At 37.4% G+C, this 13,781-nt stretch overlaps 1 protein-coding gene across 1 annotated transcript; it reads right to left on the bottom strand.

Moving 5' to 3' along the window:
- Nucleotides 1-70: 70 nt before the first annotated feature.
- LOC149847195 (2-Cys peroxiredoxin BAS1, chloroplastic-like) lies at nt 71-12,310 on the bottom strand. Its single transcript, XM_089996864.1, has 7 exons — nt 12,076-12,310; nt 10,754-10,828; nt 2,630-2,711; nt 2,450-2,529; nt 671-796; nt 430-543; nt 71-341 (listed from the first exon to the last, which is right to left on the bottom strand). Exons 1-7 carry the CDS (start codon nt 12,280-12,282, stop codon nt 225-227), a joined length of 801 nt encoding a protein of 266 aa, XP_089852990.1. The 5' UTR covers nt 12,283-12,310; the 3' UTR covers nt 71-224.
- Nucleotides 12,311-13,781: the final 1,471 nt, after the last annotated feature.

Below are 13,781 nucleotides of genomic sequence, written 5' to 3' on the forward strand. Positions count from 1 at the left end.
CCCCACATTTTTGTGCAACAAAACTCTACCCCCATTAAAAGAAAACTGAACAAGGAGATGATGCCAAGCAGAAAAAAAACGTAAACTAACTATTAAATTTATTATAGCTAACAGCCTAGGAAATACATGACCTGGAATTCCACTGAAGTCTGAACTAACACATGAAAATTGGAAATAAAACAAAACTTTATAAAGACTTCAAAATGGAACTTTACCAAATGCCATTAAATTGCTGCAAAATATTCTTTACTGAGTTTAGGGTCTGGCTTCATAGATTTCTCGCCAGGCTTCCATCCTGCTGGGCAAACCTCATCAGGATTGTCTTGGACATACTGCAATGCCTGTTGAAGAAAATAGAGGAGATGAACTTTATTTGTGTTATCTGATACCAACTAGCATAAAACAATAGCCCCTAGCCATAATCCTAACCTGAAGAGTCCTCAACGTCTCATCAACACTTCGACCGATTGCAAGATTGTTTATTGTGGAATGTTGAATAACTCCTTCCTTGTCAATGATAAAGAGTCCTCTCAATGCAATCCCCTGGCAGAAACAGAAAAGAGTTGTTCAGTAATCTGTGTAATCCAGGGGTGCTGCTAGAAGTTAAATAGGAGAATGGTGAAAGCACAATACAATAAATATTCAAGATACAAATGAGAAACACAAATACCTGTTCTGGAATCAGAACACCGTAGGACTGTGAAATTGATTTGGTTATATCTGAGATCAGAGGATAATTTAGATCACCAAGGCCTCCTGACTTTCTATCAGTCTGAACCCATGCAAGATGGGAAAACTACATAGATAGTAAACTTAAAAAGAATCAGGAACTAGAACTGTATCAGAACACATTAAAAAGAATATGCCTAAAATCAGGTGAACGATGTTACAAATAATCAGAAATCCAGGTTAGAACTAGAAATTGTTGGATTCAAGATAAGACAGACAGCTACCACATACAAGATTGTTAAAAGTATACACAAATACTCATTGCAAAGGATAGCAAACTCAGTTCAGTATATTGGGTTCATATCCAGATCTAAGATCAATGCATGTCATATTGAGTGTTCCTACCTTCACTCTGTATTTCTTAAAACTTTGCTTATTGAAGCCATGAAACCTAAAACGTGCTTATTTTAAAAGAGTCAAGGCCTAGAGTCATACAAAAGTAATACTCAGGGAATGCAGTAACAGGGTTATCAAGAAAGCATGTGAGAAGCACCCCGACAGAATTCCAAGAGCAAGTCATGCCAAAATAACCACCAAAAAAGATAACCAGAGTTGAAATGTGGAGACTCCAGAAGAGTGATGAAGAGGATTCGTAGATGGAGAAGATTTGTAATTTATCTTTTGGAGCAACAGCAGTTCGTGAATCTCGCAAGAAGGCAGCTGAATGTTTTTCTAACCGGGTGCTAACAAGAAGAATGAAGCATATACATTTAGTATTTTCTTTGCAAGATATGTAAAATAGATATCAATACCTCACATGACAGCAGGATTTTATACACTTTCAATGTGCCAACAACTTGAGTGCCTAAATTTTCTCAATATTAAATTCCATACCAATAAGACTTAGCTACATGGACTAGGCCCTGGTGCATGAGAAACCCTACTCCCCACCCACCCCCAACTACCATGCAAAAAAAAAAAACTTTCTAGGAGGAAGGAAAAAGAAGAAAACATTTCAGTATGATGAAAATGAAGGAAACACTTGTCCATCAGAGGTAGTTTATTTCATGAAGCCCAAGATTGTAATGAAGGCACATGATTAAGAATGAACTTAAGCATAAGCTTGAATCTTTGGAGATGGTAGGTCTTCTCTTTTTCCTTTTTTTTCTGAGAGTCTAACCATTCAATGCCAAAGGTTAAAAACACCCGTGCAGATGACACCTTCATGAAGCATACCAAGTGAATGATAACATTAAATCCAGCAATAAGATTCATGAAAGGGGAAAAATTCAATCATTCGCACAGTTTAATCTTAAAATCAATTGCTGATTTTTTTCAGGCTTCAGAAAAAAAATTGCAAATTTTGAAAGGTACAAAATCATGTCTTTGAGAATATTTTCAAAAATTCCAGAGGGTAATAACAATAACATTTTACCACAGAAACATATCAGATTGTGATGAACACACAAACGACCAAATACCTAATAACCATATAAGTTCCATGAGGATGCATTTTTATGTTTAAGACAATCCAATGTAGATGCGGCAAGGCTGGATGATCAATACAGATCGCATCTAACCATGAAATCTCTTGTTCGAGACATGCTTTTTTTGTTGCCCAATACCAGCATGACAAGGGTAGAAAGAGGACAACACTCTCATTTAGTCAAAATTTTCTCACATTCACAGCTGTTTGCCAATCACAAAGACAATTTCAGCTCACCAGGCTACCAACATCAAGATTCAGACATGCCTGAAAGCTGAAAGTTTAGGAACTTACCACACTGTCAATTGAAACACCCAGTATTTCTGTGTTTAACTTCTCAAATTCAGAGTATCGATCACTGAAGGCAGTAATCTCTGCAAATGTAAAGCACAATGCATCAGTATGATTATGTGCAGTCTTAAGTAATATTTACCAAACAAAGAAGTGATGCTAAAAGCATCACAAGTTACTCACCTGTGGGACAAACAAACGTAAAATCAAGTGGATAGAAGAAAAGAATGACATACTTCTTCCCAATATAATCAGAAAGCTTCACCTGAAAACAGAAGCAAGTTCCTAATCAGGTCCTGACTTACGATAGTGAAACAATAGCTTGCCTTCTTTATAAAAACAAATTGATGGGATATAGAAAGGCAACAAAAAATACTCAAGGGGATAGTGGGCAAAATGTTGAAAAGCTAAATTTACAGTCAAAAGGTTTGACAAGTTTTTCTCACTGTATGCCTTTAGGCGAGGATGATTGAATTCTTGTCTTAACCTTAAGTGAATCTTGTTTCATTAATCTTAAAGCATAGCACACTTTTTGCTTTTATCCCCAGAAGAAAAAGGGGGAAATATGAAGGAAAAAATACAATTATGTGCTAGATAATCTCTTCAATGTCAATCAAATACAACACTAAGGGATCACTTTATGTGTTAGTGCATTTGGAAAGCTGAAGTTTATTGATGTCAGGGTATTCACCATGGACCCAACTGTATGTGATCTGCTTGTGGAACATAAGCACCGCTTTGTTGTATTGTGCATTATACCCACTTACCTGCTATAGTATTTGGGGGTATTTGGTGTTTCAGACAACCTATCCGCAACTAGGTGAATGATGCCATGGTGTCTCATCAGCATCATCCCTATTTGTTCTTTCAAACCTCTGTTATTATCTTTTATTTTAGCAACGACAAAGCTAATGATAAATGAACTTTGGATCTATATTAGTGACATTGGAAAATATAATAATGGATAATAAACAATAAACTAAAAACCCATGTATGACAAATTCTGTAGTGCAGAGAGAGAGAGAGAGAGATGTTAAAATGACATCAAAACAAACAGTAGGTGCAAATGCCAGTGTTTACTTACACATCTGGAAATGTCCTCTTATGAAATATTCTAGCTTTTCACAGTCTTTTACCATAATCGCTAATTGATTGCCTGCACTATTTTCTTTCAAGCATAAAGTGTTATAATCAAGCCATTTTCCATCTTTGTTTCGGTATGCTCAATCCACCAGCAGTTAAGAATAGAAAACAAAATGAGCAGCTCGTAGCTTAGGTCAGTTCGGCCTTGTTCGGCTCATAAAATGGACTGGACAACAACCTGTTCTAGTAAGTTACCAAGCTAAGCACAAACAAGGAGTGCTGCTCTACTCGGCTCATGCGGACGTATTAGGTGGAATATAGGTAATTTAAAAAGGCATGCTATATATCACACAACAAAATTTAGATCAGTTGGTTGGAGTATGGTTTGCAATGTAGAAGTTCGGGTTCAAGCCTCACTGTTGTTCAATATAGGGAAAGCATTTGCTACCCTCGTAGGTAAGGAACCCCCTAGTTGAAACTCATAGGAAGAGGAGGTTTTGAGCAAATCTAACCTCATAGATGTGTTCAGCATGGTCAAAGGCTCAAAATAGTAGGAATGGACCCTTAGATCATATTTTTTTTATGTAACAATATGATTTTTTGAGGGTTGAAAATTTGGTACATTGTAGGTCGTTGATTTTTCAACCCCAAAAAATCCCACATTCATGTTAGAATGCCATGATCCAAAGGTCATTGCAAAATAATATCATTGGATATTCTGTTGCAGAATTATGATTTTCAGATTCTTGGTTTTCTTTTGACAGGCAATTAGGCAATTTGGGATTACCCCTTTGGAGATTTGAACCAAGGTTGTCAGACTAGGAAGCAGGAGCAGGAAATGATATGGGAAGCGGAAGCGAGAAGCAATGCATTTTAAAATGTATAAGAAGCAGGAAGCGAGGAATAAAAAAAAGCAATATAATAATTGAATGAGAATCGAAATGGAACACAAATAAAAACTAAAATAAAAGTGACCATTCTTAAATTTCATGATTTTTTAGTGTAAGAATTAAATTTTTATAAAAATCTAAAAATGATGACTGCCAATTTAGAGAAAGCACATGGAAGTGAGTGAGAAGTGTGAGAGAAAACACATAAAACACATGAAAAGTAGAGTGAGAGAACATATCAAAAGAATAGATGAAGCGTGTGGAAAGCATACAAGAAGCGTGGGAGAATCGAGATTCTCATCAAGTTTTGGAAGCGAGAGCCATCGCGCTTCCGAAGCGAGTTTATGGGAAAAGGGCTTCCCACCTATCTAAGAAGCTTCCAGTAACTTTGATTTGAACCCATGACCCCTAGAATAAGATACTATGACCTAACCATCCAACTCTCTCATTCAACCCCCTTCAGATTCTTGGTTTAACCTAGATTAAATCCAAATTTTGGCATGTTTGCCATTTGGTGGCCAGCAATACATAGATGACAGCATGTGATTATACAGTTGTAGTCATACTCTTAGCATGAAGATGGAGACTCATAATTCATTTTCGTGTGCTACATAGAATTTTCAATCCAGTCCGTACAATAATTCAGGGGAGGCCAGTAAACTTTCTCTAACTAACAGTGTTAAAATGTAAAACTGTACATATATGTATATATAATAATATTATATTATTATATATATATAAATACATTTTTAATTTCTTTCTTTTCTGTATTTTTTTCCTTTATTTTTATTTTTTGTCTTTATGTCATCTAGTTCAGTTTGAACTAGAATGACTGTTGCTAGTCAAGTCCTGTCCAGACTTGACTAGCAATAGAGCTGTTGGACTGACACATTCCAACAGCTCTAAATAGAGCTGTTGGACTGTGCCCAACAGCTCTATTGAGTCCTCTTTCAGCTGTGTATATAAAGGGGTGCAGCCCCTCTTGTATTTTACTCCAATGCTTCTTAAGCAATTGGTTTTTCATATCAATAAAGAATACATTTTTATTTTTATTTTGTTTCCAGTTATACCCTTTTTAAGGGTTATGCTTTAGTGTCATTCTTGACACTTGCTCTTGTTAATCAAAGCTCGTGTTTCGAAGATCCCCATTTCATTTCATGGTATCAGAGCCGCGGAAGTACTAAATCTTGAGGAAAAGCTGCCTCGGTTTCCGTGCCCGTTTGCAAAAGTGTTCGCCACTTGAAGAGAAGTGTTTTATCACTTCATTGGAGAAGATTTCACATCTTGTTGTATTGTTTTTTTTTTCTTTCTTTCTCATTTTCCTTCTTGTTTCTCTTCTATCCCTATTCTTTCTCTCCTTGTAATCGATGGATGACAATGATAAAGTCACCATCATGCCTATGAAACTAAGCGATACGAACTATGTAACATGGGCTTCAATCATGAAGCACCATATATGGGGAAAAGGCTTATGGGGGATTGTGGATGGTTCCGATTCGGAACCTAAGCTATCTCTTACTAAAAAGGAGGGAGATAAAGACGTCCCTCTATCGGAAGAAGAGAAAATCAAGGCTATTGCCTCATACGAGAAGAAATGGAAAGAATGGAGAATATCTCATGCGAAGATAATGTCATGGCTTATCAATAGCGTTGACATTAAAAAATGCTCAAGTCTTGCCAAATTTGATCATGCCGCTAAGGCATGGGAATACCTTAAGAATATGTATTCCCTTAAAGATATTGCACACGTGTGCAACCTCCAAGAAAAAGTTTGAATGATGACACAAGGAGACAAAACTATTCGTGAATATTACAATGGGTTGTCCGAACTTTAGGAAGAACTTTCCCTTTTAGAACCAAAGTGGCATTGTGCCGAAGACATCGAGCTTCGTCAGAAACAACTCGATGTTGAACATTTTTACCAGTTTATCACTGGATTAAGGCCGGAATTTGAAACCACTAAATCGGCCCTACTTCACCGGGGAAAAATTCCTTCTATTGTTGAAACTATTGAAGAGTTAACAATGGAAGAAAATCGTCTCCGGAAAGGTTCTTTAAAAATTGAAGATGATTCTGTTTTAGCCGTGTCTAGACCAGGGAATCATGTTCGATCATATAGGCCTCCTCACTTTAACCGACAAAATGGTGACTATGATAAGAAGAAAGTTATTTGTCATCACTGTCATGAACCGGGACACTACAGGCCACAATGTCCCAAACTTAAGGAGCTGAGAGAAAAAAGAGTTGCAATTGCTGGATCGGAGCCTAAAGATCAGGATGCACCAGTTTCCCTGGCCCAACTAATGGAGATCCTTCAGCCTCTCATCAAAGGTGCCTCTTCCTCTTCTGAAGCTTCGACCGGCGCAGCAGCCTCATCTTTTTCTGATTTAGGTAAAATTTCTTGGCTTCTTGACTCTGGTGCATCTTTTCATATGACCCCAAATAATCAAAGTCTATCCAAATGTGTTAAAAATAAAACAAGTGTGTCAAAGGTCTTTACTGCTGATGGGACTTCTCTTGAAATAGAAGAAATAGGAGATTTTGAAAAAATTTATAAAACAAAAAATTTTTTTATTCCAGAAATTAGACATGTTCCCAAATTAAATTTAAATCTTTTATCTGTATCTCAAATTTCTGATTATGGGTGTAATATTTCTTTTTCTTCTCATGGTTGTTGGGTACAGGATCGCCAGTCAGGCAAGCTGATTGGGGAAGGCCATAGAGAAGGACTCTATTACATGGATTTTTTGGAAATGCCGAAGAAAGCTTTTTGTTATAATATTCAAAAAATAGAGTTGGAACTGTGGCATAAGAGACTTGGTCACCCACATATAGCCAAAATCCAACATTTTCCAAATCTAGGGAAATTTTGTAACTCTGAATCATTTGATTGTAAAGATTGTATTCTCGGCAAAATGAAAAGATTACCATTTCAGAACAGAACCTTTTTCGCTTCAAGACCACTTGAATTAATACACTCGGATGTTTGGGGTCCTGCACCAGTAATTTCTAAAGGAGGATTTGTTTACTATGTTATTTTTGTCGATGATTTCTCCCGTCATACGTGGATGTACTTTCTCAAACATAAGTCTGAAGTATTTTCATACTTTCAAACTTTTCATAATATGGTTAAAAACAAATTTCAAAATGATATTACTATTTTTCGCACAGATTCAGGGGGAGAGTTTTTATCCACAGATTTTCAAAATTATCTTAAATTGCATGGCATCACACATCAAAGATCTTGTCCTTATACACCTCAACAAAATGGACTGGCAGAACGAAAACATCGCCATATTATAGAAACCACTAGAACTTTATTAATAGCAAATCAAGTCCCTAAAGACTTTTGGGCAGAAGCTGCCTTAACTGCCACCTATCTCATTAATAGGATGCCATCTTCTTCGTTACAAAATATCACTCCCATTGAAAAACTTATGAACATTTCTCCAGACTACTCTAGATTAAGAATATTTGGGTGCAAATGTTTCATATTTACTGACAAAAATGATAAACTTTCCCCTCGTACGATTCCCTGTGCCTTTTTAGGATATGCTGAAAACCAGAAAGGTTATAGATGTTTTGACTTCAAAAATAATAAACTATATGTGTCTAGAAATGTTTCCTTTCTTGAAAAGGAGAGCTTCTTTGATTTTAGAAAATTAAAAGACGTCACTGAGTACTCCTTTTTGCTAGATCTAACATCAACATCTGATGAATATGACCTTGATTGTAACTTTGATGATGATCCAAGAATTATTGATCTTAATGTTGAAAATGAAGAAGTTCATAGAGATACTAGTATTCAATATTCCAGGCGACAAGAGTCTAATACTCCATGTGCACTTGAGAAATATTCTTACATTCCAACTAGACAATCATCCCGAATCTCGAGGCCTCCAGAAAAGTTTGTATCATACGAGTCTTTCTCACCCACATATAGGGCAGTTATTGCATTAATTCACTCATATGAAGAACCACCCACATATTTTCAAGCAAAAAATGATATCAAATGGATAGAAGCCATGAAAGTTGAATTAGATGCACTTGAAAAGGCTTCTACATGGAATATTCAAGATCTTCCTCCAGGGAAGAAAACTATAGGATGTCGATGGGTTTATAAAATTAAAACCAAGAGTGATGGTACTCTTGAAAGATATAAAGCCCGTTTAGTAGCCAAAGGTTATGCCCAAGAATATGGGATTGATTATGAAAAAACCTTTGCTCCGGTGGCTCGTATGACTACTGTCCGAACCTTAATTGCCTTAGCTTCTATCAAAAAATGGTCTATTTTTCAAATGGATGTCAAAAATGCTTTTTTGAATGGAAAGCTAGTTGAAGAAGTATATATGGAACCCCCTCCTGGTCTAAGTATTCCTAAGGGTAAAGTCCTTCGCTTAGAAAAAGCTCTTTATGGACTTAAACAAGCACCAAAAGCTTGGTATGATAGGTTTAGTCGTGTTATGATTGATATTGGTTTTCAATTCTGTTTAACTGACACTGCTTTGTTTATTAAGAATTCTGATGCAGGGATCATTGTGCTTCTTCTCTATGTGGATGATATGATCATCACCGGAAGCGATAAACAGGGAGTTGAAACAATCAAAACACTTCTTAAATCTCATTTTGAAATGACTGATTTGGGCTTGTTAAGATATTTTTTAGGCATTGAAGTTGCTTATTCTCCTAGAGGATATTTATTATCTCAGACTAAATTTGCTTTTGATATTGTTTTCAGGTCTGGTATTACTGATGATAAGAAAGTTGACACTCCAGAAGTTGTTAATGTTAAAATGAAGATTGATGATGGAGAACTTCTTGCAGACCCTACTCCTTACAGACAGCTTGTCGGGGCACTTTCCTATCTATCCATTACCAGACCAGATATAGCACATGCTGTTCATACAGCAAGTCAATTTCAACATGCTCCTACTTCTGTTCATATGGGAGCAGTCATGCGTATTATCAGATACATCAAGTCCTCTCTTTCACGAGGACTTTTCTTATCTTCCTCCTCTTCTCTTGATTTAATTGCATATACTGATGCTGATTGAGGAGGTGATCCCAATAACAGACACTCAACCACTGGCTTTTGTGTCTTTTTAGGGGAATCATTAATCTCGTGGAGGTGTAAAAAGCAGCAGAAGGTATCTCTCTCATCCACCGAAGCTGAATACAGAGTCATGGCAACCACGACCATGAAAGTAGTTTGGCTCCGACGACTGCTTGCTGACATGGGAGTTGAAGCAACAAAGGCTTCACAAATATGTTGTGACAACAAAAGTGCGATCTACATTGCCAGTAACAGAACATTCCACGAACGCACCAAACACATCGAAATGGATTGTCACTACGTCAGAGAGGAATATCTACACGGGATAATTGATCTGCCATATGTCACTTCAGAATATCAGTTAGCAGACCTCTTTACAAAGCCTCTCGCTGCTCCCCGATTTCACTTTCTCTTAGACAAACTTTCGCTCATTGTACCGTAAGTTTGAGGGGGAGTGTTAAAATGTAAAACTGTACATATATGTATATATAATAATATTATATTATTATATATATATATATAAATACATTTTTAATTTCTTTCTTTTCTGTATTTTTTTTCCTTTATTTTTATTTTTTGTCTTTATGTCATCTAGTTCAGTTTGAACTAGAATGACTGTTGCTAGTCAAGTCCTGTCCAGACTTGACTAGCAATAGAGTTGTTGGACCGACACAGTCCAACAACTCTTAATAGAGCTGTTGGACTGACACATTCCAACAGCTCTAAATAGAGCTGTTGGACTGTGCCCAACAGCTCTATTGAGTCCTCTTTCAGCTGTGTATATAAAGGGGTGCAGCCCCTCTTGTATTTTACTCCAATGCTTCTTAAGCAATTGGTTTTTCATATCAATAAAGAATACATTTTTATTTTTATTTTGTTTCCAGTTATACCCTTTTTAAGGGTTATGCTTTAGTGTCATTCTTGACACTTGCTCTTGTTAATCAAAGCTCGTGTTTCGAAGATCCCCATTTCATTTCAAACAGTAATTCAGCAGCCAATCTACAATGAAAAATGAATGAAAAGTAGACCATGTGAGTATATCATCTAAAAGACCAGCAAATAGGCTACTTTTAATCTAGAAAAACACATACCAATGTATAAGTTTCAACTTCAAGCACCCACAAGTCAGCTCTACTAAAGAAAACCTCTAGCTCTTCTATAGAAATGCCACAGCAGGGAAATGATAGAAAGTGTGACTTTGTTAAATAATGATTTTCAATCCATATTGTCAAACCTTATAAAAAATTCAAATTTATTGGTTACTGTAAGAAGTTAATGTACCTTGACGAACTCCTGATCAAAAACTGCCTCAGCCTCAAAATCAGGTGCTGTGTTTCCAACTAGTGGGAGTTGGCTCTGTTATAATTGCAAGGTTAGCAGATTAGCATGATTCAACAAGATATCATGTAGAACATATGATGATCATAAAATAGTAAAGCAAGCAAACATGCACGCCATGCGCGTATAATCAGGAACCTTGAGCAAATCTTCAGTTTTTTCGAGTTTGAAAGAGAAAAAAAAAAGGAAAAGAAATGGAAAGCACTTTTCATTGCATTCGCAACCAAAATATTTCATATCAACTACAAAGGAAGTTTTTTTTCCTTCTTTTAAACAATTTCATCATCTTCTACATTTTTTGTTGAATTTTCTTCAATTTCCATTATCTACTGTTTGGATTATGCCCAAACCTGCGTTGTTCCCAAACAAACACCACCATTAGAAAAAACAACTATTACTTTCCAAAACATGCAGTCGCGAACAGGATTTCTTGTGAAACTACAATATGCTGAGCTAGTATAAACTCAAACAGCGAAAGAAATTTGGGAGAAGGCTCCCATAACTTCAGAAGTGGCAGCAGAAAGCTGACAAGACTTATTTTTTCAAGGTAACGTTTGGTTCAAGATATCATTTTCCTAAAATTTACAGCTTACAATGTCTTTGTTTCTGCTACACTTGAACACTAATTATAACCAATACTAGTCGATTAGGTCCATCATAAGCTTGTCTGTGGAACTCTATAGCTTCATCAATACAGATGGCATGGTTTTGTTGATTTGTTATTAAATTAAACCCACAGGTCAGTGATAGCCTGTTTGCACTCAAGCTTGCTGATCTACAATTTACTGCAGATGCGCATTCCTTCATTCACTGATTCATATAGAAAAGAAGACCTTTTCCTTTTAAGAACCTGAGTAATATGGAGCAATTCATTTCCAAAAATCATATCTGGGAAATATAATGCAGTCACAAGCAACACATCAAGTTACTAAACAAGGAAATATCAACGGCCACGGCATTCTAAAGGCCAGTTTAAGACATTAAATCCCGATACACTGAAACGGACGGCAATCAACACTCGAAACACGATTCGCCAAGTTCGATATATATAAATTCTGCAACAATTAACACATGATATCACTGACCGATCCAGCATATCAAATTCCACAAGAATTCACACTCAAAACGTTAATCAAGTATTCATCCACTAGATTAAAAGTTCCCTGATCACTAAAACCACATGCATTCACTAGTTAATGCCATCAGAGAGAACGCAAACAAGATCGACGCGCCTAGAACTCCTTAAAAAAAAAATCGATACTCACAGCGTTCACCGAGAAGCTTCTTCGCGAAGATCTCGACGCCGAAGCTGGGGATCGGATCGATCTGGACCGTAGATTGACGGCCTTGCGGAGGCCGTGGAAGCACTTAGGGATGGCGGAGTGGGTAGGGAAGAGCTTGAAGGAGGGAAGGCCGCCGAAGTAGTTGGAGGAGATTAAAGAGGACGAAGCCACCGACGCCATGCACGCCATTGGAGCCAAAACCCTAGCTCTGCAACCCCAGACTCGGAATCGGAAGCGACTCGTTTCGGTCCGGCTCTGCGCGAGAGAGTGAAGTAGGGAAGAAGATGGTGAGCGGATAAAGTCGTCAGACAGAGAGACAGCCGGGTGCCACGGAAACCAGAAGCAGATATCGATCTTTATGTTATCAAAATGGCCCTGAGCGTTACTGTAATTGACTACTCCACCCTAGGCATCTCGGCCGTTCACCTTGAGATGAACGGACATGATAGTTAGACACGTAGATGAAGGAGCGCATCTTGACCGTCCATCATGAGATGGATGGTAAGTTTCTCGGACTTTATATTGGTTTCTGAATTCGTGGGAGGTGTAAACGGCGTTACAAGCGGTTCGGATTGTAGTGGGAGACCCGAACGAGGGTCAGATCATGAGAGAAAGTATAGTGCACGATCTGGGTTTGGATGGGTATGAATCCGACTTTGTTATTAAAGGGGATGTAACTGTGGAGGGCGTTTGATTGCACTGTGTAGAACAATTTTGTCTGAACAACAGTAGCCGACCGCAAAAGCGTCCTAGACAGATCGATTTATTGTTCCAAGTGTTCTTAACAATGGAAAGGGGTGGAACACCGCGGGACACTAAAAAGGATTTGGTTTGGACAGACTAGAGCCCATTTACTCGCATCGTCACATCCGTTTGGAAGGTCGCTTTTGATCTCGCAACTCCATTTAAATCCAATGTACATCTAAAACATGGATCCGGTGATCAGGTAGGAAAATTAGGTGGACTGGATTTGGTTTGGAGTCACACAACTCAAGTCCATGTCCAATCTAAGAATGTTAGATCTAATTTGGCAGGTTATGATGTGTAATCTTAACCAATACAGCCTAGTTGGTTCAATCTCCTTTTCGTACTCCAAGTAGTTGCCCACAAACTGGTCTGGAATCAAATCAGATACAGACCCAATTCAATGTAACTTCTCTTACCTAGACCCAAAAACAACCTTTAAGCATGTGTTGGATGCCCCGTTCCATATTTTGCATGCAGATGGGTCAGAATATGGATATCATGTCCAATCTGAAGACTAATTGGGCCGAGTCTAGTAACTTTGACTAAGAATGAGCTGAATGGGCTACAACCTAGCTATTGGTTTAAGTAGTAAAGAAACTGCGATTTACCTCACAAGGTCAGACTTTGCGAAGACCCGATCACTCAATCTGACCCAATATGTAGATCCTAGCATGCAAGGTGCTTTGTGGTCAAACAGGTCTTTGGAAGCACACACGCACACAATTACAAAACAGAGTTACATGGTTAGGTAAAAGATACCTACATTCTCTCACAAGCAAGAAAAATTCTCACAAGTAAAAAAAATGCATATGAGAAGTTTTTATATGATAACTTTTTTCTAAATGAAAATTTTTCACTTGTTTGTGTAGCATGAGAAAAATAGAACGAAAAATGTGAGAAAAATGAGAGGGAGGGTTGTAGGTCACCAGAGGGTTTTACAG

This window comes from Nuphar pumila, chromosome 2 (genome assembly GCF_984573655.1).
Source record: "Nuphar pumila chromosome 2, dmNupPumi1.hap1.1, whole genome shotgun sequence".
Classification (NCBI taxonomy): domain Eukaryota; kingdom Viridiplantae; phylum Streptophyta; class Magnoliopsida; order Nymphaeales; family Nymphaeaceae; genus Nuphar; species Nuphar pumila.

What these genes read in the sequence shown, in the direction of transcription:
- LOC149847195 (XM_089996864.1), bottom strand. Translation starts at nt 12,282, where the DNA reads ATGGCGTGCATGGCGTCGGTGGCTTCGTCCTCTTTAATCTCCTCCAAC. An exon ending in GTGTTCTGATTCCAGAACAG is followed by an intron (nt 544 to 670) that starts GTATTTGTGTTT and finishes TGTTTCTGCCAG; the next exon opens with GGGATTGCATTGAGAGGACT. An exon ending in AGACGTTGAGGACTCTTCAG is followed by an intron (nt 342 to 429) that starts GTTAGGATTATG and finishes TTTCTTCAACAG; the next exon opens with GCATTGCAGTATGTCCAAGA.